The 27837-nt window shown below is 38.3% G+C and overlaps 1 protein-coding gene across 1 annotated transcript; it reads left to right on the forward strand.

Moving 5' to 3' along the window:
- On the forward strand, positions 1-27710 carry nubp1 (nucleotide binding protein 1 (MinD homolog, E. coli)). Its single transcript, XM_053652206.1, has 11 exons — positions 1-523; positions 1066-1170; positions 1349-1482; positions 9533-9601; positions 11636-11668; positions 11816-11906; positions 14673-14827; positions 15051-15161; positions 17279-17381; positions 18256-18339; positions 26911-27710. The coding sequence occupies exons 1-11, from the start codon at positions 298-300 to the stop codon at positions 26973-26975; spliced, it is 1176 nt and encodes a 391-aa protein (XP_053508181.1). The 5' UTR covers positions 1-297; the 3' UTR covers positions 26976-27710.
- Positions 27711-27837: the final 127 nt, after the last annotated feature.

A 27837-nucleotide genomic window follows, 5' to 3' on the forward strand; every position in this document is an offset into this window, starting at 1 on the left:
GCGGTAGAAGATGGATGGATGGATAATAATAATAATAATAATAATAATAATAATAATAACAATAATAATAATAGTTTATTATTTATAAGTTAAAACATTTATTTTCATTTCAATTGAGTCATTTATGCCGCATGTCAGAGGTAAAAGGACAGAATATTTTACTGTATTCAATAACTTTAAGGCATGGATATTCCTATTTTCTTAGATATTCTCAAATTTTATGGATATTATTTTTTCCTTGGATCCGCATATGTTTTATGAATATTGACGTTTTCTTGGATTAAAAAAAAATATTTTATGAATGTCTTTACTTTTTTTTTTTTTTGGACATTCTCATATTTTCTGGATAGTCTTATTTTCGTGGATATTCGTATTTCATATTTTAAGCGTGATGTTGTATTTATCTCTGCAGCGGAACCTTTTATTAGCAGCGCACAGTTTCAGGCCGGAGTCTCTTATTCTGCACAATGTATCCGGAAGTTTTATAGCAATATGGCGGATATTCCAAATGACGCTCCTCAACGTGAGTTACATAGAATAAAGAGTTTAAATTACCAAATTTTGTCTTTTAATTTGAGTTACATCGCAGTACTATTGATACTTATTGTATGGACTATTCGCCATTTATATAAAATAAATAAATAAATAAAATGGCTTTTTATAAAACTTTAAACCCAACTCGCTTATGTTATTGCCGGGCTGATAGGGAGGCTGTGTTCCACTTTGTTCCCCTCTCCCTGTATGAGTGCGCTATGTAGGGTGTAAAGTAATGGGTTCTATAGCGTATCAAGTGCACTTTGTATATAATAACGAGAGATTTGGGATTAGAGCCGAGTGTCGGACTACACTTAAGTGCTGTGTTGTATTTTTCTCTGAACTTTATCGTCTTTTTCAGCTAAAACCGAAACCTTTAAATAGTGTTTAAGCAAAATACGGGTTCAGATTATTAAATCCAGTTTCTAAAATTAGCCAGCTAGTGTAAAACCCCTGCAACTGTGGTGTTGTGCATTTTTACTTGAGGTAATTTTGTGGGTTTCTGTGTGTTTATTTATTTTTCTTCTCCAGATTGTCCAGGAACCAGCAGTGAGCAAGCTGGCAAATCTTCAGCGTGTGAAGGATGTCCGAACCAGGCCATATGTTCTTCCGGTGCTTCCAAAGCTCCAGATCCTGGTACCTTTTTAATTCCTCAACATTATCGATCATCTCTAATCCCATATTTTCTAGATTTTTAAAGTATTTATGTATTGAATATCATTGTCAGAACTTTTCATCTTACATTCTTGGGACCTCTGACAATAAACATTTCTTGACTTGTTCTTATACTATTTTTTATCCTTTTTTTTTTAAGCTGTGGAGGAGATCAAGCTGAAGTTGTCCACCGTGAAGCACAAGATTGTAGTTCTGTCTGGTAAAGGAGGTGTTGGGAAAAGCACGTTTAGTGCTCACTTGGCTCACGCCCTGGCTAGTGATGAATCCACAGAGGTAGGTTCATATTAACACAAGGTACAGTAAAATACACACTTCCAGCTGTTTTTGTGCCTGAAATAATCAAGCGTTCAACAAATAATCAAACAGAAATATTTTAGTAAGCATTATGAATAAACAAATCATGAGAAATTCACTGAATTCTGAACATTTATGTCTTTTCCAAACTGGATATGGCTGCGTTCATGCCTTGTCGGAATTACTGTAATTACTAGGTGACAACCCGGGCATTCTGCTTGGAGCTGTTCACGTTCTTGGACTCGGAATTAAATGAATCCGTGTGAGATGATGATGTTGACGACTGCACAATTACATTAAACTGTATTGTATGTCTTTAGTTTATTTTCACATTAATCTTGCGCTATTTGGACCTAGTCAATTTTACAAATTATTACACAGAAATATTACAAGTATTATATTAGTAGCGGTGGTAAAGGCGGAGCTCTCAGAAAATACCTAGTTTACAAGTTGGAATTACTAGTTCTATGAGGACGTGAGTGCTTTTTATAAGTCGGAATCTCGTAACTACGGTAATTGCGACATTACAAGCTTTGTTTGCTGATTTGTAGAGAGCTTCTTCAGTTCTGATGATTCTTCAGATGGAAATCCTGAAACGAAAGACAAAAAATTCCCACAAACTGAAGTCTATCAGGCTTAAAGATTGTCATATTGTCATATTATGAGGGTTTTGTGTAAGCAGTTTAAGCTGCAGTTGTAGTTTAACAAAAGCGAATCTGTTAAAACTGTTGAAAGTTAAAACTGTGTGCTTGAGTGATTCGTGTCCCCTGATGACCTACAGTTTGTGTGCCTGCTTTATTGGCTGGAATTCAGTCAATGCTGACATTAATAATTTAGTGACGACCATAGAGAAAGGTTTTAAAATTTTTTGAGCCTTGAAGATGGAAAGCAAAGGACGACGTTGAAGAGATTGTGAGGGTTATGACACTAAAGCATCTGCCTCCAAAAGGGTCCAATCTGCAAGGCAGAGTCCAGTCACAAACACCTGAGAGTGTAAGCAGGGGGTACAGGTGAGGAAGCTCAGCTAAATCAGGCTCATAATAAAGAATAACACACTCATATATCTGTTTATAGTCACACTTAACTTAAACATGTTAGTCCCTGTTCTCACTCACGTCGTAACAGACATCAATGCCGTCTGTTTCATGTTCTGTATCTAGAATATTGAAGAAAAAGGAGGTTACCTGAGAACTGAAAACAGGAAATATTATTCTGGATTTGTTTCCTTGGAAATTTAACAGCTAGTTTTTACTGGGGGGGAAAAAATCATAAAGACAATCTGAGGCTCTTAAACCTGATATAAAAGAGAGAGAGAGATCAGTGAGGTGAATATTTATAATAGTGTAAAATGGCACTGATACGTACAGTGCATTTAAAATAAAAATTAGACCAACATTAAAACAAACCACAACACTAAACAATGTGGTTAAGGATAAAATGGCACAAGATTGAAAAAGCTTTCACAGCAGTGATGAATGGAACCTAAAGGTCAGATGTTACTGTAATAATAAATAGCAGTTACATTTACATTACATTTATTCATTTAGCAGATACTTTTATCCATAGTGACTTACAAATCAGGAAATACAAGCAAAGTGATATATCAAGCAGAGAACAGTACAAGTAGTGCTACCATACAGGATCTGTTAATTGAGTTCCAGAAGAAGCAAAGTGCGCAGAGTAAAGGTGTAACAGCCAGAGTAAATTTTTTTTATTTATTTTTATTTATTTATTTATTTTAATGGGTTGGTTAGGTGTTCACGGAAGAGGTGGGTCTTTAGCTGTTTTTTGAAGATGGTGAGAGATTCTGTGGTCTGGATTGAGGTTGGAAGTTCATTCCACCACTGAGGGACAGTTAGTGTGAAGGTTCTGGAAAGGGACCTTGAGCCATGCTGAGTAGGAACTACTAAGCGTCGGTCATTAATCGATCACAGATTACGTGAGGGAACGTAGGCCTTCAGGAGAGTGTTGAGGTAGGAGGGTGCTGTTCCAGACAAGGTCTTGTAGGTGAGCATCAAGGCCTTGAATTTGATGCAGGCGGCTACAGGAAGCCAGTGGAGGGAGATGAAGAGGGGTGTGAAGTGCAGTTGTGTGTGTGTGTGTGTGTGTGTGTGTGTGTGTGTGTGTGTGTGTGTGTGTGTGTGTGTTTGCAGTCTTGCCTACAGAGGGATAATTCATTACATCATATTTTCCACACTCTTCTCTCTGCAGTGTGTACGCTGCTCTTGTACTCGAGTGCTCTATTTTGTGTGTGTGATAGAAGTCTCCCATACGCGACCTTCACCAAGGCATTGGCTCTGAGTGAACCATGTGTGTGTTTTTTCTGTCTCAGCTCTTTGACCCAGGGAAAGTAAACATGATTAGAACATCCTGTTAGAAATGTAGTGTTTTACTCCCACTTCCTGCTAATATTCTGTTGTCCCTGACACACACACACACACACACACACAGAGACAATTTACCTCTGACTCCCGTACACACCCATGTGTCTAAAATAACACATGGCCGTTTTTTCCAGCCATTTTAGAGAAACACGTTCTCTGAAGGTCGCATTTATAACTAGACCTCTAGCGTTAGTTACACCCTTAAAATATTTCAAATAAAATGACTACTCTTAGTGATTGTTTTACACTAAAAAAATTTTTTGCAGCATATTTATATGTATAAAGTCTGATTAAAAAAAAAAAGTGTAGTCATTATTTTTTCCCCTCCATTTTCACTGAGGTAATGAGCAGCAGCTCCACTAGGGGGCGGGTGTGAGGTAGGAGCAGAAGTGTTTTTCCCTCTCACACACTCAGTGTGTGTGTGTGTACTGCAGTACACACACTCACACACACGCCCCACATGTGCAGATGATTAATCCTGGTATCATCCGTTCACTCCAAATCTGTTTTCCATTTTATTTCCACAAAACGAACACGGATTTCTTAATATAAAATCATCATTCAAATCTTAAATAATTTTTTTCCCTCATTTTTCATTCCATCCATCCATTTTGTACCGCTTATCCTACACAGGGTCGCAGGGAGCCTGGAGCCTCTCCCAGGGGACTCGGGGCACAAGGTGGGGGACACCCTGGAAGGGGTGCCAACCCATTGCAGGGCACAATCTCTCACACACACTACAGACAATTTGGATATGCCAATCAGCCTACAGCGCATGTCTTTGAATTGGGGGTGGAAACTGGAGTACCCAGAGGAAATCCCCAAAACAAATGAGGTACATTTGAATTGAGCCCTCATTTATCAACCTAGCTGACATTTTTAGCAGGTTGTTGTTCACTTGTCCTTTCTTCTGGGTCAAACAGACAAACTGTCAAAATATATATACCTAAAGCCAAGCATATAGGTCTAGACTGTCCAGTGAAATAGAAGGAAATGGCAAGGAAATAAAACGGGCCAGAAAACAAGCTATTTATTGTTTATTAGGGGGCCAAGCACCAATGTTTTCTTCTTCTTCTTCTTCTGGCTAGTGTGTTGAATGCAGCCTGTAGAACCATCTGGTAAAAAGTTGGGAAATTTGGTACACTGATTAAGGAGGGTCTAAGCAACATTCTGACCAAATTTGGGCAAAGTGTTGCTAATGCTCTAGCACCACCATCACTTTTGGGCCTAATTTGGAAGTATGTTTATGGTCATAACTTTTGAACCGTGGGTCCCAAATTTAAAAGCCAGGCATCCCTGGGTTCCCTGCATTGCAAAGAGTCCAAGACACCATATGACGCCAATTTCCACCTAACAAGACTTTCCATCATTTTGGATTTTGTCAAAAACTGTTTTTTCGCTACTCGTCCTACAAATTTTGTCCAATCATCACCATATGTGGCACATATCATTTTCAAAGTAAGCCTCACAAAAGAATTTTCAATACTCTAAACGATTTGAGCGTAATGGGCCAATGAATCTGACAGCGAAGCCACCAAACAGGAAATGAGGCTGTATTTCAGCAACAACCTTGCATTCCGACACAAATCTTGGTAGGCATTATCAGGACCATGACCTGAGGCTTTCCAAAAAAATTCGTGACAGTGCCACCTACTGGTCAAAAGGTACAATAACATGCTGAAAATGTTTCCATTTAAGTGCCATTTTTACTACTCCTCCAAATCTTGTCCAAACTCTGATACTCAAAACTGTTCCCCTGTAACGCGCTGGCAAATGAGTGAAACTACAAATCACTCTTGAATCCCTTTGCCTAAAGTTATGGCTCTGCTTTCCTGTGATTGCTTATTTGCAAAAATTGTAGTGCGTCTGTGACTGTGCGGCTCACCGAGTCTGAGTGCTTGGCCTCTGAAAATGCTGCTTGCAGCTTTAATTATTATTATTATTGCTGAACTTCAATCTGTAAATCGTCATTTTTCTTTCTCTCTGCTGTGGGGGGAAAAATGTAAAAGGGTGACATTCCTGACATTTCTGCATTTCTTCTACTTTATTTCCTTTCATTCTTATTTGTCTTTGCCAAACTCTGTCCTTGTCACATAATGGAGGCTGAGACAGAAGCAAGTGCAGGTTAGATAGTTTAATACAATAGTCCAATGGAACAGGCAGAAATCAATAAACAAAGACAGGCAGAGGTCAGGCAAACAGTCAAGGCAAAGAGACAAGGTCATAAATGTGAACAAGGTCAAAACCAGAAGCTAGCATGGTATCAAGTCTTGGAAATGACAGAGATGAGGCAACTGCGCATATACATCGCAAAGGGTGAATGCACAGGAAGTCCTTTTATACTGTGGTTATGATTGCATGGTGAATTGGATGCAGGTGTGTGTGAGTAGCATGAAGTTGAGTGTTCTGGGAATTGCAACAGCAGCAGAAATAGGAGCAACATTAAAATAACTTTTTAAATGACGGTCACATGGCAGTGTTTATGAACACCATCGACACATTGTCAGAAACCACAAAAATAAACACATTATATGGCCAAAAGTATGTGCACCCACCTCGTAATGAGTGAGTTCAGGTTTTTGAGACAGAATGAATTGCACTGAAGAGCTCAGTGACTTTACTGTTACAGGATGTCACCTTTATCATCTTTACAACAAGTCAGTTAGTGAAATTTCTGCTCCACTAGATCTGCCCCAGTCAAGTGTAAGTATTGTGAAATGGAAATGCCTATGAGAATCAACAGCTCAGCTACGAAGTGGTAGACCAGGCAAACGGGAAGAGAGGGAACGCCGAACGCTGTAGCGCATAAAACTCACCTAGTCTCTGTTTCATCAGTCACTATAAACTGTTGTAATGTTAATAATTTCACATTCATATCAGGTGCTAACACAATCTTAAGGCATTATACACAGTTTTGGAATTAGTTACATAATTACAATTAGTTCTCTATGAGCGTCCATAATGCGTTATATGTTTATATTGTATACTGCATCGTGACTCACCAAATGAATTACCACAGAGATGTTATCAGGAAATCTTATAAAGCTTTATGACTTTTGGAAGTGTGTCTGCGACTAAACCTAATGCACTCTAGGACTGATAATTGGTGTTTATTAATAATATAATGTGTTCTGAACAACAGTTATGATGCATTCTGACAGCAGATTATAAAACAGTTGCATAAATGATTATAACAACGTGTATAATGCTTTATGAATGCATTATAACACACACATGCATAGAAAGTGTTACTGAAGGATATGTTTTAGAGCAAAATTCATACATATAAAGATCAAAAATAAATATTGTGATTAGAGATGTCATTATAGCACGTTTTCTCTTCTGATACTGGAGCCTTGAGGATTTCATTTCCAATACTGATGCACATCCAGGTTTTTTTTTTTTCCTCTTTAAAAACTTCATGAAATGTGTTTTTCATGGTCGATGGCTGCACACAAGCTTAAGATCACTATGACTGGTCACTGATTGTGTTCTCTGGAGTGATTCATTGTCTCACCATGGATGACTTTGACAGTTACAATCAAAATGATTCAACCCCCATTGCAAATCAGGTTTATTGTCAAAATTTAGACTTTCATCTGTTTGCAATGAACAAATCAAACAAAAGCAATTTAAATTGAAACACAACGAATGCTTCAAGTGGTTTCCCCAAAGTCAACTGAAAACTTATGGTTCAAAATGATTCAACTCCTTCATGGCAAGCATCTTGAGTACTTATGAATAGAGCACCCTATTGCTGTTATGACCTGCTGCAAACAAGAGACATAGCTTCTGGCAGCATCCTGTTCCTCATGAGCAATGGCCTCCAGTTCAGTAATATTATTGGATTTGCGTGCTGCAACCGTCTTCTTCACATCCCACTAGAGATTTTGTATAAGGTCAGATGACTGTGATGGCCCTGTAGAATCGTCCAGGTCGTCTTCTGCAACCAAGCCTTGGTAGAATTTGAGGTATGCTTGGGATAATTGTCCTGTTGGAAGGTCCAATGATGCCCAAGCTTCAGCTTCCTCACAAACGACATGACGTTTTCTCCTAGGATTTCCTGATACTTCAATGAATCCATCTTGCCTTCGACACGCTGCAGGTTTCCAGTGCCAGAGGATGCAAAGCAGCCCCAGAGCCTCACCGAGCCACCACCATGCTTGACTGTGGACAGAGTGTTCTTTCTTCATTCCTCTACTTCCAGATATACCGCTGATCTATCGTGCTGAAAAGTTCCAGTTTTGTTTCATCGCTCCACAGAACACAATCCCAAAATTTCTGTGGCTTATTTATAAGATTTCAAGCCAACTTTTCTTGTGCTTTTGGGTCAGTAGTGGTGTACGTCTTGGAGTTCTGGCATGGAAACCTTCTGCGTTTAGTACACGCCTTACTGTGCTCACTGAAACCTCAGTGCCTGTTGCCCCCAAGTCTTGCTGCAGGTCTTTTGCAGTCACTCACGGGTTTTTCACAATTGATAGCTTCCTTTTTCTGCCCTGTCCAGGTATTTCATGCATTTTCTGCCTCTAGCCAGTTCAGGTATTTCATGTGTTCTAGCTCAAGCACACCTGGTGCAACTAATGAAGCCCTTGATTAGTTGCATCAGGTGTGCTTGAGACACCTGTTTTGCATATTTGTGCTGTTGTGTAATTTCGAAAATGGAGAAATCATTATAAGTTGCATTTTCAGTTGAATTGTAAATTTTGACAATAAACCTGATTTGCAATGGGGTTGAATAATTTTGATTGCAACTGTAGTCCATTTATGTATTCATTTCGTCATTCAGTTGTTCATTTATTTATTTTTCACCCGGTTTGGTAACCTTGTCATTAATTTATGCACTGTGTCCAGAGTGTATTCCCACCTCGCTCCCCATTTTTCCTGGGATCCGTGCAGACCACAACCCTGACCACGATGAATTGTTTATTGAACATAAATAAATGAATAAATATAAAATTTCCATTTAGTCATTATGATTATTCCATCCTTTTGCCATGTGTTAGAAAGAAATACACATACATACAGGTACAAATACACAGATAGACCAGAATAGAAGAAGAGCACAAAGAGGAACAGGAACCGGTGGGACTGCACGTCACTACAGGTCATGCTGTTATAGGAAAGTAATCAGTGACCGGGAGCCAAGTTTTTTTTCATTTATCAGCACAGCCTGACAGTTTTATTCCTCTTACACCACACAAGGTTTTCATGGATTACAATTCTTTATTTGTAAAAGATTGTCATGTCCTACTCTATCCGTTTTATAGTTACTTTTAATGTGAAACATCTGTGAAATGAGTTAGTTCCTGTTTCCACTGGTGCTATAAACAATCGCTACTTACTCATTACTTTCCCTCAAGTTATTAAGCAAATAAGGCAGCTGTCATGCTACCATATACACAAGATGGTAGGTCAGTAGTGCCACTAACCCATTTCATGCCCCCACCTCAGTTAACACCCACTCCACCTCCTTCTGCCATGCCAAAAAAAAAAAGCCAAATTATTAACTTGATTTATTATTTAAAAAATGAATGCAAAAAACAAAGGAAAGGATCGTTTCAATATTCTTTTAAAATTTTTTTTTATATTATCCGTATTTTTAAACTAGATGTTATGATAATTAACATTTTCTTCTTTAATTCCAGGTGGCTCTGCTGGACGTGGACATCTGTGGACCATCGATACCCAGAATAATGGGGCTAGAGGGAGAGCAGGTACGACAACACAGTGCTTCAGTCACTAACATTTCAAACCCAGTCTGGATCAGGAAGAGAGAGAGAGAGAGAGAGAGGGAGAGGGAGGGAGGGAGGCTCGGATTTAAATGGAAAAACAACAGACACTTTTTATATATATATATATATATATATATATATATATATATATATATATAGAACAAAAAGTAAATCTCAAGATTTTTTTTCCACGACAAAAGGCAGCAGGACCATGTGTGATATCTTATTAGCGATGTGCTATTTAGTAATGATTTAAAGACTAATTGTTGGCAGATCTCTGTAGTGTAAAGTGGAATAACACTCTTGAAATCATACTGTTAGAGGAAAATATCTGGGGTGTATTATTTTTGTATATCAGTGCAGTTTGTTGCTATTCCTTACAGTTTAGCGAGGTTGTGCTGAGGAAAAAAAAATACTAGACACTTGCATGGTAAACACGTTTAAAGGGTTTATATATAGACAAAAGCATGCAAAAATAGCCCCAAGAGTTAACTGTAGATGTATACAGTTGAGGTCATAAATTTACATACCACTTACAGAATTTGCAAAATATTAATAATTTAAAAACAATAAGAGGGATCATAAAAATTGCATTTAGGTTTTTTATTTAGTTCTGCCCTGAATAAGCTATTTCACATAATAGATGTTTCCATATAGTCCACAAGACACAATAATAACTGAATTTACACAAATGAACCAGTTCAAAAGTTTACATACGCTTGATTCTTAATACTGTGTGTCGTTACTTGGATTGTTTTTATGTTTTTTGAGAGTTGTTCATGAGTCCCTTGTTTGTCCTGAGCAGTTAAACTACCCACTGTTCTTCAGAAAAATCCTCCAGGTCCTGCACATTCTTTACTTTTCCAGCATCTTCATATTTGACTCCTTTCCAGCAGTGACTATATGATGTCGAGATCCGTCTTTTCACACTGAGGACAACTGAAGGACTTGCACACAACTATTACAAAAGGTGCACACGTTCACTGATGCTCAAGAAGGTAACACGATGCATTAAGAGCCAGGGGGTGTAAACTTTTACCAGGATGATCAGTGTAAATTGTTATTTTATTTAAATATCTCTTTTTTTCCATTTAGTACTGCCCTTCAGAAGCTACATAAGATATTTCCCTGTTTCCCAGAAGACAAAATAATAACAATTTACATCGATCATTCTGTTCAAAAGTTTACACCCCCTGGCTCTTAATGCATCATGTTGCCTTCTTGAGCATCAGTGAATGTTTGCACCTTTTGTAATAGTTGTGTACGAGTCCCTCAGTTGTCCTCCGTGTAAAAGACGGATCTCAACATCATATATCCGCTGTTGGAAAGGGGTCAAATATGCAGAAGATCAAAAAAAAATCATACCGTGAACATTGTCTTTGTTCCTCCTTGAGCTGTCGTCATTGCTCATGGCTTTTCTCTAGAAGTTTCCATTCCACTTTCTGCTCACTGTGTTGCTCAATGATGTGGCAGGAGCACAGATTTCTCAAACATTGGAATGCACTTACAAATGAGCAAATTTTTTACCGTCTTTTGTCGTTTTTAGAAATACGTGTTTTTAGAAATGCACATTTTTTTACACATTTTTGGTCTCTGTTTTTTCCCTTTTCCTTTTTAAGGTCATGGCTTATAGACGGAGTTCCTCTTTTCAGATGTGGCTTGGTTGTGTTCCTCACAAACCACAGTGATCTTTAATTGCTTCTAAACGCTACAGTTTTATATTGCTTTCTTTTGTGTGTGTGTTTTTGTAAATTCTCATCTTAACACACTGCATCAAGTGAGGAATAAACCACTGTGTGTGGTGCCGTTACGGTTAACTAATCAACAGTGAGATGGTGTGGTGAAGCAGAGACACTGCTGCTACCCTGAAGTTGATTAATTTCCTCTAACAGCACGTCCTGGAGTGTTTTATTCCTCTCACATCACAGCAGAGTGTCATCAAGTACAATTTCTATTAGTTATAGCTGCAGTATGTGTTTGGAGTGTTTGTGATTTGTGATCTATGTGTGTGTGTAGGTTCATCAGAGTGGCTCTGGCTGGTCTCCTGTGGTGAGGATCTGTGATTTTAAATGTTATAGATTATACTATTTACACCTCTAAAGCTGAATAAATGTTAAAAAGTTGAACCGCATGTGTGTGATTGCAATTAATGTCACTGTGTGTGTGTGTGTGTGTGTGTGTGTTTTCTCTCCTCAGTACGTAGAAGATAACCTGGCTGTCATGTCCATCGGCTTCCTGCTCAGCAGTCCTGATGACGCTGTAATCTGGAGAGGCCCGAAGAAAAACGGTGGGTGGAGCCACGAGCTGCTGTGAGGAGGAGAAACGAGACTTCCCCTAACTCTGCACTCATCTCAGCACACTTACAGCAGTGACCCCACCACACCTTCTTCTGTTCTTTTCTTTCTTCCTCTTCTTCTTGCTCCTCGTCCTTTTCTTCATCTTCTTCCTCTCGTCGTCTTCCTCTTCTTTCTTTTCCTCTTTGTCTTCTTGTTCTTCCTGTTCTTCTTCCTCTTCATTGTCTTCTTCCTCTTTGTCTTAATCTTCTTTCTTTTCTTCTTCTTCCTCTTTGTCGTCTTCTTCCTCTTTGTCATCTTCTACTTTGTCTTCTTCTTCCTCTTTGTCTTCTTCTTTTTTCTTCCTCTTCTTTGTCTGCTTATTGTTCTTCCTATTCCTCTTCTTATAATGCCGTATCTTGTCAGATCTACTCAGTAGATTTCCTCGACACCATGGCAGTCATGTCGTATGACTGTTTGAAGGGGACATGATTTCCTGAACCGCACGTGGCTTCTCTCGGGTCACTTGACACCTTGATGCTAAACGGGAAGTGCTGCGACATGTTTGCTCTCAATGTTATTTGTACCTGCCACCAAACCACCACCATGTAACCAAAACCCAAACAACACATGGTGCTGAAAGGTTCGATCTGCACCAGGTCAGCGCACAAAGTCGTATGCAGCTTTATTTTCGCTCTATATTTAAATAGGATTATTGCACAGAAGGCTATGTGTAAGACCTATAGGACCTGGTGAAGCAGTTTATATCCTACACTGCTTGGGTTTTTTTTAACACTACTTCGAGCCAGTGCACCGGTTTCACTTCCTCCAAACGGATGAAAATGGCACCGGCACACAATCTGCGTCCGTCACCTGCGCCGCTGTGGGTGACACGGTTCCCTTTCAGCACAAAAAAACCCACCATGTCAGTGCTGTGGGGGTTGAATATGCAAAATTATTCACCAAAAGTACACAACACAGTACCTCGTTGTGTTGATATTTCCGATATGAGATGGACAGCGCAACGGATAAAGGCCCTGCAATTAAACACAAGGGTGTGGTGCTGTTATAGTACAATAATAAACAACACGTGATGAAGCAGAGTCACTCGTACCATCCTCATGTTGATTCATTTCCTGTATCACCACGTCCTGAAGTGTTTTATTCTTCTTACACCATAAATGAGTGCAGTTTGAAATATTAAAGAGCATCAGGTTGGACTTTTTATCTGATTCTGGTTACATTTAATTGTGTTGAAATGAGTTCTCGCTTACGTTATAGAAGATCTAAACGATCATTCCTTCACCAGCCTCTCTTTCTTTCGTTCTCTCTCGACGTAAAAAAGTACAAACTCAGCTTGGCGCTTGTCATTTTATCGAGAAACTATAAAGCGTAAACCTTTTTGTCCTAAAGACGCCGGAAATAGTTCCAGCTTCTGCTGAGTGTTACAACAATCAATCTCTGCGAATGAGCGGTTACTACAGAAACGTATTGGAATCAGCATGATGGTTATAAATAAACCTGTGATTTGTTTCTGCACTAAAGTCAGAGCTACTGTAATAGAAAATTAATCATCATTCTGACCAATTGGAATCCAGGATTCAATCAGTAGCATTTTTTTTTTCTTTCTTTTCTGCAGTACGTCGTAAGGAAAGGATTATTTCCTCGTCTCCTGGTGATGGCACTATGTCAAGAAAAACAACAATAAAGATAAATATTTATTTTTAGGAGTCTGTTTATAACCTATTGGCCCCCTTTTTTGGGTGAGGGGGACTGTTATACAAGAATATGAATATAAGGATATAAAAATCTAAAGATCCAGATTGCTTGATGAGAAAAGGTGCATGCACTGCATTTCTCTGAGATTATCAAAGCTTACATGAAACCTTGTGGATGATTTTGAGGAAGTTGAACTAGGCGGACGGGAAATATTTTTACTTTCAATATCACGGATACATATATATGTGTGGGTGTACGGATGTGTTTCAGAGATACAGGCCTAATGTCTGTCTCTCTCAACAAGCTGAATTTTTTTTATTTGTCTTTTTATTCGGGAACATCTGTTTATAGCTGCAATAGCACAAGTGATAACAGAATGTAACTTGTGTGTTAGAAATGTAACTATAAATATTAAAGAACAACACATAAACAACTGATGCTTAGTAGTGCGTACTCGGCGTGGCTCACGGTCCCTTTCCAGAACCTTCACACTGACTGTCCCTCAGTGATGGAATTAATTTCCAAACTCAATCTGGACCACAGAATCTGTCACTATCTTCAAAAAAACAGCTAAAGACCCACCTCTTCTGTGAACACCTAACTAACCCCTAAAACGCCAACCCCACATTATCCTTTAAAAAAAACTTACTCTGGCACTTCCACCTCTACTCTGCGCACTTTGCTTTTCTAGAACTCAATTAAAAGATCTTGTATGGTAGCACTACTTGTACTGTTCTCTGTTTGATATAACGCTTTGCTTGTATTTCCTCATTTGTAAGTCGCTTTGGATAAAAGCATCTGCTAAATGAATAAATGTAAATACAATATCAACAATATTTTTATTTTTTATTTTTTACATTTTAATCATATTCAGACTGTGGTGTAAGAGGAATGAAACGCTTAAACACAATGAAACAGGACGTGCCATTAATGGAAAATAATCAACTTCGGAATGATTAATTTCCTCTAACAGCACAACACACAGGGGTTTATTCCTTGTGTAACCTTTAGTGTTCTAGCTGCTGAATAATACGTGTGTGTGTGTGTGTGTGTGTGTGTAGGAATGATAAAGCAGTTCCTGAGGGATGTGGACTGGGGCGAGCTGGACTACCTGATAGTGGACACACCCCCGGGAACCTCTGATGAACACCTGTCCGTGGTGCAGTATCTGAGTGGAGCAGGCATCGATGGAGCTGTTATTATAACTACACCACAGGTACTCACACACACCTCAGACTGACCCAACTCCATAACCTCATAACCTTGTGTAAATCAGGCCACATCAGGTTTCTTACGTTCTACTGTGGGGAACAAAAATCCCTTAATATGAAGCGATTACAAATAGACAAAAGATTTAGATTTTTCTGCATAAGGAAGTGAAGGATGTAATCCTCCTACCTCTGATCAACTTCCGACCGTTTCTCAATTTCCCCGAACAGGAAGTATCTCTGCAGGACGTCCGGAAAGAGATCAGATTCTGTCAGAAGGTGAAACTGCCCATCATCGGCGTGGTGGAGAACATGAGCGGCTTCGTGTGTCCCAAATGCAAGGCGAGTAAAAATAAATAAATAAATAAGATCGCCGGCGGAATTTACAGCTGTGTGCGAAAGTTTGGGCACCCCTGGGTGAAAATGCATTAAACAAGGCTACAAAAAGCATTTTTAAGCTGTGATATCTGCTGTGACTAAGTGCTGACTAAGTACTGACTTAGTAGGGTGTCCAAACTTTTGCACATGCCACAATTACTTTTTTACAGGCTTTTTCCCCTCAGGTTCATCAAATCTAAAGTGTGCATTAACATCTTCAGAAACATAAAAACTGTAAATTTTTACAGAATAAAAAATTCCTTCTTAATTTATATATACGTATTTTATTTTTAAAATAATGGGTGCGCTCTTTATGTATTTTTTTATATATATGTATATGTGTGTGTGTGTGTGTGTGTGTGTGTATATATGTATGCATGAAAACACCCTTTCATGCAGCACATTCATTATTCTTCATCTTATCTTCTATTCAGTCTTCATTATAACAGATATCATGTGCCTTGTTTCTTAGTGGTTTCACACCGCCCCCAGATGAACTTCCTTAAATGGCAAGGTCCTAAAAGCACACACACGCGCACACTAATCGACAACCATAATCTTTAAATCTATCTACTACTGGGCATTTTATTTTATTTTATTTATTTTATTTTAGACTAGATGGCCAAATTCACAGTTGTTTTTCAAAAAACAATACTCCTAAGTAGCACTAAAAGTTTGTCGGCAAGTTAAGAGGAACTTTTACTAAAGAATAAGAACTTTTAATCTAAAAATAAATAAAGGGAGGCACTGATGTTTTAACCATGAATACATTCCAGCAGTCTGCGTGCTTAAATCTTTAATTACGATACTTTTAAGATTTACCGTCATTATATTTCACACGCCTTAACTCCACAGCGATGTTGACGTCTATCTGGACGTCTTGTGGTCTTTGTGAATGGGTTTGTGATGTGATTTTAGTGACTAACTTTCTAAAAAGTTTGATAAACATGAATCCATCAGCGACTTTCATGCAGAAAGCCTCAAGATATTCGCACGTAAAAGTGATCAGGAATTTAAAAAAGACCCAAATACTACAGTACCCGAAGTGCACGGCTGTAACGGAGAGATTTAACATTTGATGTTTATTCAGTCAATCTTCATTAAAATGAATCAATAAACTTGAGAGCATTGTTTGTTGTATCTGAACCAGAGCGTGAATGTCCTCTGATCCGTGTCCATGTCATGTTTATGATTTAGACAGATCTGGATATTTGTGTCAGGTGTGACCTGCGTTTATTTATAAAACGTATTTCTATTTTCGTCTTCTCTTTTCCACTTCAGACAGGTATAAACAAATTCTAATTTTCTGCTAAGATTTTGTTTAGCATTTGCATTTGATTGAAGTATCTTATGTGCTACTCGGTGTTTAAACCCTTAAAATGCCAACCCCACATTATCCTAAAAAAATAAATAAAATAAAAAACCCACATACTCTGGCACTTACACCTCTACTCTGTGCACTTTGTTTTTCTAGAACTCACTTATAAATCTTGTATAGTAGCACTGCTTGTTCTCCGCTCGATATATGGCTTTGCTTGTATTTCCTCATTTGTAAGTCGCTTTGGATAAAAGCGTCTGCTAGATGAATAAATGTAAATACACTTTTTTGTGAGAAAATGTGACAATAGACTAAGCAAACCAATCGAAAATGATCACTCGCAATTTTTATTCATTTACGAGAGGAAAAATAACCCGACTGTATAAACGGATTATTCTGTGTTTCTTTGTTCAGCCTTTCTTTCTTGTTCTGTTTATGTTTTACATAGTGACCTGTTCTGAAGCAAGAGGTCGAGTTTAATCCTAACTTTCAGCTTGTTTTTACATTGTAACATTGGTCTCCAAGGGACTTTCCCCACAAGAGGAACTTGGTGTATATATTTGCTTTATCTGAACTTTTATCCACATTGTAATCGTGAACACCACTTCACACGCCAGTCTAGAGAAATTTGTGGTGCTTTCCCATTAAAGCCCCTTCCTTGTTAGCGTTCAGATTTTAGCCCGTTTTTAAATTCTGCATGAAAGACTTGAGCAAGTTGCTTTCATGTGTCTGAAATGTTTTATTTCATGCGCCCTTAAAACAGAACACGTCTCAGATTTTCCCTCCAACCACGGGAGGAGCTCAGCGGATGTGCAAGGAGCTGAGTCTGCCTCTGCTCGGCCGAGTTCCTCTGGACCCACGGATAGGTACGCAATGCCACGGCGCCGCTCGGTTCCAGATTCTGATTGGCCGGAAGGTGTTCGATTTATTCTCTGACAGTCACAGCAAATCACAGCTCCTTCACAGTTAATGTGCGCAATCTAGTACGTTATCGTTTCTATAGTAACAGCTTGTTCACAGAGGATGCACCACATAAACGGATGTGTGTAATCGTTTCGTGTCAGGATTTATTATTATATTTATCATTTATAGAAGGCGGCTCCAGTGTCAGCACTTTGTAAAGTCATAACGACGTAACTGTAAATTTCTGTGTAAATCGACAAGCTTAGTTTCTTTTTAACTTAAAAAAAAAAAAAAGAGAGGCTGGTGAGAGCAGGAACTTGTCTCGCAGACCTTCCGCAACATTAAACATAGCCATAAATAGATAAAAAGGCCAATGTGTCCTTCTTTAATAAACAATGCTTGTAATGATTGGGGAGTTGCTTGTAGTACAAGAGCAATAAAACACTTCAAGATGTGCTGTTATTGGAAAATAATCACACCACTCCTTTGTTGATTATTTTTCTGTAATAGCATATCAGTTATAACTCAGTAGAATATAATAATGGTCTCTCTCTTTCTCTCTCTCTCTGATTAAACCAGTAAAACCACATCCTGCGTACTATTCCGTTTATATTCTCCCTTCCTATTAGAATTTTTTTTTTTTTAAAACTTTTAAACAAAACAGTCATTCTAAGAAATGGTGTATATAAACCTCGTCATTTTGAGTATTCTTGTGATGTAGAATGTAACTTCTGTCGCCAGCAGTTTCTACCAGTTTCTAGTTCTCTCTTTTTTTTAAACCAGGTTCTGCATTTGCTAATTGTAATTCTCCTTTTTAATTTTTTTTTAAATTCAAAGGTCGAAGCTGTGACGAGGGAAAGTCTTTCCTGAATGAAGTGCCAGATTCTCCAGCAGCCGCAGTCTATCGGGCTATAGTGCAGAGTAAGATCAAACACACACACGCACACAAACTTCCTGATTCTTTGTCTTTGTTTTGCATGGGTCATACCAGGACACACAACCTGAAAAGGAGGGCGGGTTTTTAACAATGTTGGCAAAACCGCCCACCCACCCAAACACACCCACCCACTCACACACACACACACACACACACACACACACACCCCTTGAGAGGAGAGCATGTGTTTGGTGATCTCTTCCTGATGAAAGCATTCTGATCTTTTTATTTATTTTTTTATTTCCTGCTTTTTGGAACAAGGCTGAAGAATGACAAACAATGAGCAAGAAAAATGATAGTATAAATATCAGGCTAAAATGCAAGCACAAAAGATCGCACCTTGTGTGACTTTTCATAGGTGCACATTTATACAGCGGATTCTACCTACATCTGTGCAAATTCTTTTTATAGTCCTGGGTAGGGATGCAGCGTGTTTCTTTTCAGACCTAAAGACTCATATTCTAAGAAGATTCACTGTGAGTGTTGAGAAGGAACGTTTTATTTTTGGTTCTCGTTGATACTAATATTGACGCAGAAATGAGTAGAGGATGGGCAATCTGACAAAATATCATGCATCACAAATGCATTAAATAAATATCCTGTCCACATTTACTGGGATGATTTCCTAGACCACGAGATATCGTGTGTTTCCTGAGTCCTGCCGTACGTGTATGAGCCAAGGTCGAGTGGAGAGATGCAGGGTCGTCACCGATTGGTCGACATAATGACATTGTCGATTCTTACTAATGGAAACGGTGTATAACGACAGGTTAGTGGTAAAGTCACATAAACACCAACTCTGACAAACTTCACCTTCTTCCCAACACTCAACCAAGCGACGGCAGGAAAAGGGAATAGTGTGCAGGAAGACGTGCCAAAAACACACAGACGAACCACGTTTACTCCTAATGAGCTGCTACTGCAGAGCTAGACACACCCCCGGAGGTGGGGCATATCCTTTCTAACCTCTACACAGGACTTATTGATGATCGCTGCTTGGAAATAATGCTTGAGTGGCAAGCGACTTGTGATCTTAAACATGTCCCAAAAGAAAGAAAAATTGACATCTGTGAGGTCAACAGCCGACAATCCCATGGCTCTGGCAAAAGAGTACAATATTAAATGACATGATGAGACGCACGCGGATAAATGATGGAACTAATGGAACTGCAGCACAAGTCAGTGTGGTTTTATTTTATTCTACTGACACCTAGAACCGACATTCCCCAAAATGACAGCTTTTGCCTCCAAAATCCTTCGTGTGTTCGGGACTACATATCTGCATGAGCAGGCTTTTTCCAGAACGAATATTAACAAGTCCAACCTTCGCTCTTCACTCGCATACAGACATCTGAATGACATTATGAAAATAGCAAATGCCCAAAAACTGCTGATGTTGATGCACTCATTGAAGAAAAGAGATGTCAGGAAGCAGGATTTAAAAGCAAAATGCCCGTGTTTCATGGCTTCAAACGACGTTATAAACATTAAGTAATGCATTACACATGCAATCTGTAGCATTTGAATTGTTTCCCCAGAAGTGGCAAAGTATAAAATGAAAACAAGAATATTTTTCCAGAATGATGTTTTTTTGTTGTTGTTGTTTTTTTGTTTTTTTCTCCATTCTAATATTGTATTGGTGTCTTTAATGATGAGGTGCAGGTACAAAATGTTTGATTTTTAAAAATGCTGACCAAAAACGCTGTTTCAGTGTGAACAGAAAGCCAAAACTTGAAAAACAAAAAACAAATTTGTTGCATTTAGTGTAGTCAGTACAGTGTGTCTGCAAAGATTTTCCTCATTCCAGACAAACTGTTTACATTCTTATGCTTGGCACTTCAAAACTTTATCCAAGTGTTTTAAATATTCTGTGTTCAACCACTTTTTAAAACTTTGAACATATTTTGAAACAAAGTCCAATTTACGTGGCTGTTAGTTTTGTATATTTAACGAATTACCCGCCATGTTGAATCAGACAGAGATGTAATTCAGGCTGGTTTACTCATTTCTGACAGTGGCTGAACGCAGCATGTTTTGCTTTCCGGACAAACTGGCTTTCATTACATGCACGTCGTTATCAGAGCGAGGCTGTGTTGAAAACGCAGAGTGTTTCAGTTCCCAGTCAGAGTCACAGCTCAGGTTTTGTTTGTGTTTTGCATGTAAGCAGCAAAACACCTGCTGAAGCCAAGAGACGATCTGTTCGTCCTGTGCTTCAAATGGCCTGTAGGGTTTTTTGTTGTCTTACTGCTGCGTCTCAGTGCTTCTAAAAAAAAAAAAAGACAGCATCATGCTCAGGCTTCTGTCTGATTATAGACCCTTTCACTTATTTCCCACATCCGTCCAACCGTAACTCTGTCTGACTTCACTCTTCATACAGAACATAGTGCTAGAGTTATATATATATATATATATATATATATATATATATGAATGAGTAATAGATTGTCCTAGGTTGCTGAAGATGAAAAGATTGTAGGATATGGATTTTCTCCATACTTTGGTCACCTGCCAATTCCCACCCAGTAGCTAGCTCTGCCCTATCACATGGCTGCTACCAATCACACACTGAAGAAAGCACTCTCTTCCCTCTTCCACATACATGAGCTCACAGACCCCTACGATTGGCCAGTGTCACTGTGATTGACACAGGAGAAAGAGATTGCCACTCAGGCATTGTTGGCGTTCGAACTCCTGGAATAGTCTTGCTATTTTTTAGCTTTTTTTTGGTTAATGCTAAAATTCGTTCCTGAGGTTTATCGTCTCTGAGAAATAGCTAAAGTAATGCGTTGGCATTAAACTTAAATTGTTAAATCAGGATCAGACATTTTGGGTTGCTTTTAATTCTTTTGAATTATTGCACTACAAAATAATTGAATAAGAATTTTACTGCCAAGGCCATGCTCTTTATTATCTAAACTTCACCTACTTAATAATTGTAAAATGTATTAAAAATGACAGATTTATAAAGATTATAGATAATAAAAATGATTAAGATTCAACACTATATACACCGATCAGCCATAACATCAAAACCACTGACGGGTGAAGTGAATAACGTTGACTCGTTAAAGTGGGACCTGTCAAGCGGTGGGATATTGATATGGGATGTATTAGGCAGCAAATGAACAGTTAGTTCTCAAAGTTGAGGGGTTGAAAGCAGGAAAAATGGGCAAGCGTAAGGATCTGAGCGACTTTTACAAGGGCCAAATTGTGATTGCTCGACAACTGAGTCAGAGCATCTCCAAAACGGCCGGTCTTGTGGGGTTTTCCCGGTATGCAGTGGTTAGTACTTACCAAAAGTAGTCCAAGGAAGGAGCAGTGGAGGAAGGTGGCCTGGTCTGATGAATCACGTTTTCTTTTACATCATGTGGACAGTGTGTGCGTTGCTTACCTGGGGAAGAAATGGCACCAGGATGCACTATGGGTCTTTGACTATATAGAAATCAAGCTCACGGAGGCAGTGTGATGCTCTGGGCAATGTTCTGCTGGGAAACCTTGGGTCCTGGCATTCATGTGGATGTTACTTTGACACGTACCACCTACCTAAACATTGCTGCAGACCAAGTACACCCCTTCATGGCAACAGTATTCCCTAATGGTAGTGGCCCCTTTCAGCAAGATAATGCCCCTGCCACACTGCAAAAACTGTTCAGGAATGGTTTGAAGAACAAAAAGTTCAGGGTGTTGACTTGACCTCCAAATTCCCCAGATCTGAATCCCATCGAGCATCTGTGGGATGTGCTGGACAAAAAAGTCCGATCCATGGAGGCCCCAACTTACAGGACTTAAAGGATCCATGCCTGGATGGGTCAGAGCTGTTTTGGAGGCACAAGGGGAACCTACACAATATTTGGCAGGTGGTTTTAATGCTGTGGCTGATCGGTGTATATTGTGTTGCATATCTTGTATTGTAAAAATTGTATTGTGCTCTGATATTTTCATCGTATCGTCTAGCCTTAATTAAGAATGCATTCTAGGGTTTGTAGAAACACTAACTTGGTGTGAATTCTATCACGAAAACATTTCTAGCTCATAGCTTCACAGTTTAGCAATAAAAAAAAACCCCAAAAAACATTTCTTAATTTATTAATTTGTTAATTTATTCAGATTATACTCCACAGCCAGACCTTTTTCACCAAATGTGTGGTCATTCAACAGTGGGAGAATGTGTGTCATTAAAGTCTCCATCAAAGATTTATTAAATGTGGTGTGATTAACCTCCGAGGGTTAACTTACTCCATATCAATGATTTTCTCATGCCTTTAATTTTGGGAAATTACCAGTCATGTGATTGTTGATGGTACTTCCTTTCATTTTGTATCAATAAGAAGCCACTAAGGAATTTTTTCTTTTATATATATATACCAGCAGACCCCAGACTGTGACATTTATCACACACGTGGGTGTTTTGGAGATGAGCTAGTGCCGTTATAAAAGCCCCTTTCTAGGTTGTAATAGTCTATGTTGCAGCAAAGCTAATGAAATGCCTCCCATAGAGGTGGAAAACACCTTTCATTACTGCCTCTGTAACCTGATCTGCAAGCTTTATACTTCGTGTGTGCTGGCAAACCATGTGACTGGCAGGAAAATCCTAATGTGGAACTAAAGTTACTTGATATGATCTTCTAAAAGCTCAAATCTGAATCGACTTGTTAGATGTTAGAATTAATTTCATTATTATTTTTTTTTTTTATCTATAGCTCCAGAAGTCATGGAGAATCATGATTAAAGTGCACCAGTGCTTCAGTGTCAGTTTTCTTTCTTTAACTGCATGGTAAATCATTTCAACCAACATAGGCAAAGGTACAGCCAAGGATTTTATTCCATCAATAAAACCATTTTATTTATGGTTTTATTGGTAATACACACCATGTTATTGTCAGCCATGTTTCTCTGAAAGCTTTGGTAACCATACATAACAAAAATTATCATGCTGTAGCAATCTGCCAAGCTGTACAGTATGGTTCAAAAGTCAGCCCTGAGACGAAAATAAATAAATAAATAAATTAATTAATTAATTAATAAATTAAATCTAAATGAAATGAAATGTGAAAATCAATTCAGTTCATTCTATGTTTTATTCTTTCTTTTTTAAATGTGGTGACAATAACAGTCAACATCAACAATCATCTACTAATGCCACTCCTTTCTCTGATCCATGCTGAAACTACTATCTGAGCTGCTGTTAATAATCACCAACCCCATGGTGTGATGAAGCAGAGTTACTGATACCACTGGGAAGTATAACAGCACATCCTGAAAGGCTTTATCCCTCTTACACCACAGCAAATTAGCTAAAATTACAATTTTTTATTTATTAAAGAACGACACACGAGTTGCATTTAACATTGTGGAACGTCAGCGAAACAAGTTCTCCTTTACCAGCTATAAAGTCGTTCCCTCACCAGCCTCTCTTTTATTCTCTCTTGTGAAGTTAATAAGACAGCAAAAAAAATATAAAGACTCCTTCCACAAACAGAAGGAAAAGGGCTCAGTAGTTGTTCTAGGTTATTAAACACAGCTATCTCGCTATTACCACAGAAGATTGAACATTAAAGGACACTGAAAGCTGCCCTTCAGAAATGTATACAGCTAAACTGCTAAAAAATGTCGTGCAAAATGTCACGTATTAGCATATCCGAAATGCTAGTGTGCTAACTATCACTATGAAACTTTGTTTTTGTTCCTGTGTAGTAAGTGTTATTTCTTAATTGCTTATACTGCAAAAGTATATAAAATGGCTATTATTCCCTTTAAATTTTGCTTTTGTGACCCAGGTGCTTTTGTGTGTAATTTGATATCGACTTATTTTCATTGATAAAACAGGCGAATTTGCATCTTTCGTTCACATAAAGTCAGAATAAAATAGGTAAATTTCAAAATATGTTGATTTTCCTGAACTCAATGAGGATTACAACAGCGTCAAGACGTTGCTGGATGCCTTGAAGTATAATGAGTATGGCTGGGAGGTCATCGTAGACTTTAAAATAGTGGCATTCCTGATGGATCTTCAAGGAAAACGTTTCCCTGCTGTCATTGTATATTGGGCAGCAGGGACACCAAGGCGCACTACCAGAGGTGGGACTGGCTACAAAGGACGCTGTGGAATTCGCTGTTAGGAGGAGCAAGGTCAAGTGGGAGCTATTGGTGGACCTCTGGAAGGTGCTGCTGCCACCACTGCACATCAAATTGGGCCTTATGAAACAATTTGTCACAGGTCTTGTTATGGCATCGGCAGCCTTCAAGTCCCTTCAACACTCAAAAGACAAAGCCAGTGTCTTTGTCGGACCACAGATAGAAGATACTGGAGAACAACATTTTGGAGTGTGAAACTTTGGAGTTCAAAAAAGAACTGCAAATATGAACTTCTAACTATCAAAAAGGTTCAACATGGAACTTGTAGCTTTTATAACGATCCCTTGGTTAGTTGGTACATATCAGTTCTTTTTGGAAACTTTGTTGTGACAATAGAGGTTTATATTAGAACCTGGCCTGTTCTCATGGTTCCTTTATGAACCTTTATGGAACTTTTTCATTTTTTACAGATTCAAAGTCTTCAATCAATTAAATCATTAAAGACCACCCCATAATTGTTCACATTTTAAAGTAGACTTGTTACAAAAGCAAAACTACAACATTTTGTGTTGGATTCTGTTTTTTTTTTTTTTTTTTTTTTTTTTTTTTTTTTTAAATGAACAAGCAGACATTGCTGCTAAAGAGACCCTTACATAAGGAATTCAAGATTCACTTTCTGCCAGTATTGACAAATAACAATTCACTAGTACTTTCCTCTCCTTAGGTAACCGTGATTGTTTCAATTTTGAGAATAAAAAAAAGCAACAACCTTTAAACCAGATCAAAGTGGTACACAATGCAGTGTGCTGAATCTCCCAATGTCTGTCTCGCACAAAAAAATGCTACAAACTTTAAAGCATGAGCAGCAGGACTGAGTGGAGCAACATGAATATCTGAATTATGAATATCATAACCTATGAAAATAACTGTGACCTTTTTGAAACGCTATGAAAATAACATGAATTTAATGTCACAATTACATTAAGGTATGTGTTAATTAAGGAATAATTGATGATGAGCCATTGAACCTCTTCAGGAGGTGAAATACTGCCCAACTGGGTTAAGGTCTGGTGATTGACAGTCTAAAACCTTCCACTTCCACTAAGACATCCCAACCCCTCCGGAAGTCCTTTGTTGAGTTGGCAATGTGTTTTGGATCATTGTCTTGCTGCATGATGAAGTTCCTCCTGATTAGATTGGATGTATTTCTCTGTAGATTGTCAGACAGATTGTATCTCTCAAAGTCCAGTCCTTGATGCTTATGTTGATCACTTAAGGAAGAACATGGGAGTGTACTCAGAGGAGCTTGCCCCTTTGAACACCACTACCAAGGACAATATAACGAGAACATGATGAGCGACGACGAATTAGGGGCTGCTTCACAATATGATTGTAAATCTCAAAAAAACAACTCCCTTCTAAATCTTTTGTGGTCATTTTTGTATACGTTTATTATAGATACATGTTAATTGGATTCATATTTTGTTTTATTCTGACTTTTTATATGAATGAAAAGATCCAAATTCACCTGTTTTCTCAATGAAAATAGGCAAAGTTCATTAATACAGAAGTCTTGTTCACTAAAGCAAACTTTGAGGGGATTAATAGCCATTTTATCGAAAGAAAATGGACAATATCACTTACTACCCAGAATCAAAAATTGTACTACATACTGTTATCATTTATGCTAGTAACTGTCTTGGGGATGCACATTATATTTTGGCCAGTCTACATAGATCCCTCTGTGGGGCTTCTTCAAGTCGTCTTTGGATTGTTACGGATTCTTATTGGAACTTTTTTTGCGATGAGGAAATCCTCCCGTTGTCGTGTTTGTAAACCTTGTTGGTTCTCAAAACTAAAAGTTTTCTTCCGTTGTGTCTTTGCTTAACCTACAGGAAGAGAGTGCTAAACAGAAGAGTTTCCTTCTGAGAAAAGTGTTAACCATTATAAAAAGCTAAGAACTCTGTCTTTCAAAAGAACCATAATAACTAAAGCACCAAAGCCTGAGAAGACATGGACGCTTCAGAAAAAATAGTTCTTCAAGATTTTTTTTTTTTTTTTGGTTGCATGTTAAACTGTTCAATCTAAACCTTTTTTAAAATTGGGATTTTACTTTTATTTAAAAGCAACACCTGTCTTGCTTGCAGTTTGTTAGCAGTGTTGGTGACAGAAAACTTAAGAATGGATGTTGGCTAACTAGTGTGAAAATGTTATAATTTCTTACGGTTGTTATTGGTATATTTTTGGTTTAAAATGTGGAAGTAGCAAGTGTTCAAGTCAGTGATAAGGAAAAACCGACATGGGTGAGGTTTTCATATAACCCTAGAGTCTCATCAGGCAAAACAACGACAGAAAAAACCCCAGAAGTGACTGCTTTAAGGAAGTGCATAGAGCCAAACATTAAAAAATTAACCCTTTCCTTACAGAAATTAAATCTACTGCAAGTTATAACTTTTTTTATTTTTCTCCCCCCCACCCAGGTATAAAAGATTACTGTGATTCTGGTTTCTCCTCAAATGGAAACTCAAACATGGATAACAAGTGAACATCAGCGCTGGACAACAATCTGTGGTGTATAATCATAATCACAATCATAATCAATTCCAGAATTGGTTTTCATTCTACAAGAGCTACAAGAGCATGTTACATTCTTTATAGGGGGTACGTAGTCGTCGCCCCCCCAGTTTGGCTTTATCTGAACATCTATAGGAACGCTTGAGTGAGTCATTTCTGGTCATGAACTCCTTGCGATATTCCTTTACAATTTATGTGACAGCACCGACATCTACATCCTTTTTCTTTAAATGTATGTGTTACGTAACTGCTCTTTAATTCTTCCATGCTGAAATACTCAGTGCTCATTCAGATTCTTTTTTTAATGTGGAAAAAATTTCCCACTCGGAGTTTCAGGGGTTAAATTAGCAGTTCCTTTTAGCGCATCGCTAAACACGGAACTATGGTAATGGTTTAAATTTTCCTCTTTATGAATGCAAGTGATCCCTGATGAGTAGATGAACCACTGAAGGAGAACATTTCAGTCAACATCAGTGGTTATGATTTCTGTTCTGAATTTGTTTTCAATGTGAACACGAGCAAAATGAGGCTTCATGTAGTGAAATGTTCCTATTCGTACCACAGCGTTGTTGAAATCTTCTTTCTGATTGGCCAGAACATGTTGATTGTTCGTTACTGTGTGTACATTACGGATTCTATAGCAACAGATCATTCACAGGGACTTGTACGGCGGACGCTCCACAAATAATAAACAGATTAACAAGTGTGTGTTGATTTGGGGACGTTTTTTATTTTTATTCAGCATTTATAGAAAGGAGTCTCCAGTGTCAGTGCTGTAACTTTTCCAAACTTTAGTTTAGATCAATGAATGAACTTGTTTCACAGACATTAAA

The sequence above is a fragment of the Ictalurus furcatus genome, chromosome 2 (genome assembly GCF_023375685.1).
Source record: "Ictalurus furcatus strain D&B chromosome 2, Billie_1.0, whole genome shotgun sequence".
Lineage (NCBI taxonomy): Eukaryota > Metazoa > Chordata > Actinopteri > Siluriformes > Ictaluridae > Ictalurus > Ictalurus furcatus.

Excerpts from the sequence above, each read along its gene's own strand:
- nubp1 (XM_053652206.1), top strand. The coding sequence starts at position 298 with ATGAATGTCTTTACTTTTTTTTTTTTTTGGACATTCTCATATTTTCTG. Across the intron at positions 9,602-11,635 it reads TGGGGCTAGAGGGAGAGCAG|GTTCATCAGAGTGGCTCTGG; the intron begins GTACGACAACAC and ends GTGTGTGTGTAG. Across the intron at positions 11,907-14,672 it reads GAGAGGCCCGAAGAAAAACG|GAATGATAAAGCAGTTCCTG; the intron begins GTGGGTGGAGCC and ends GTGTGTGTGTAG.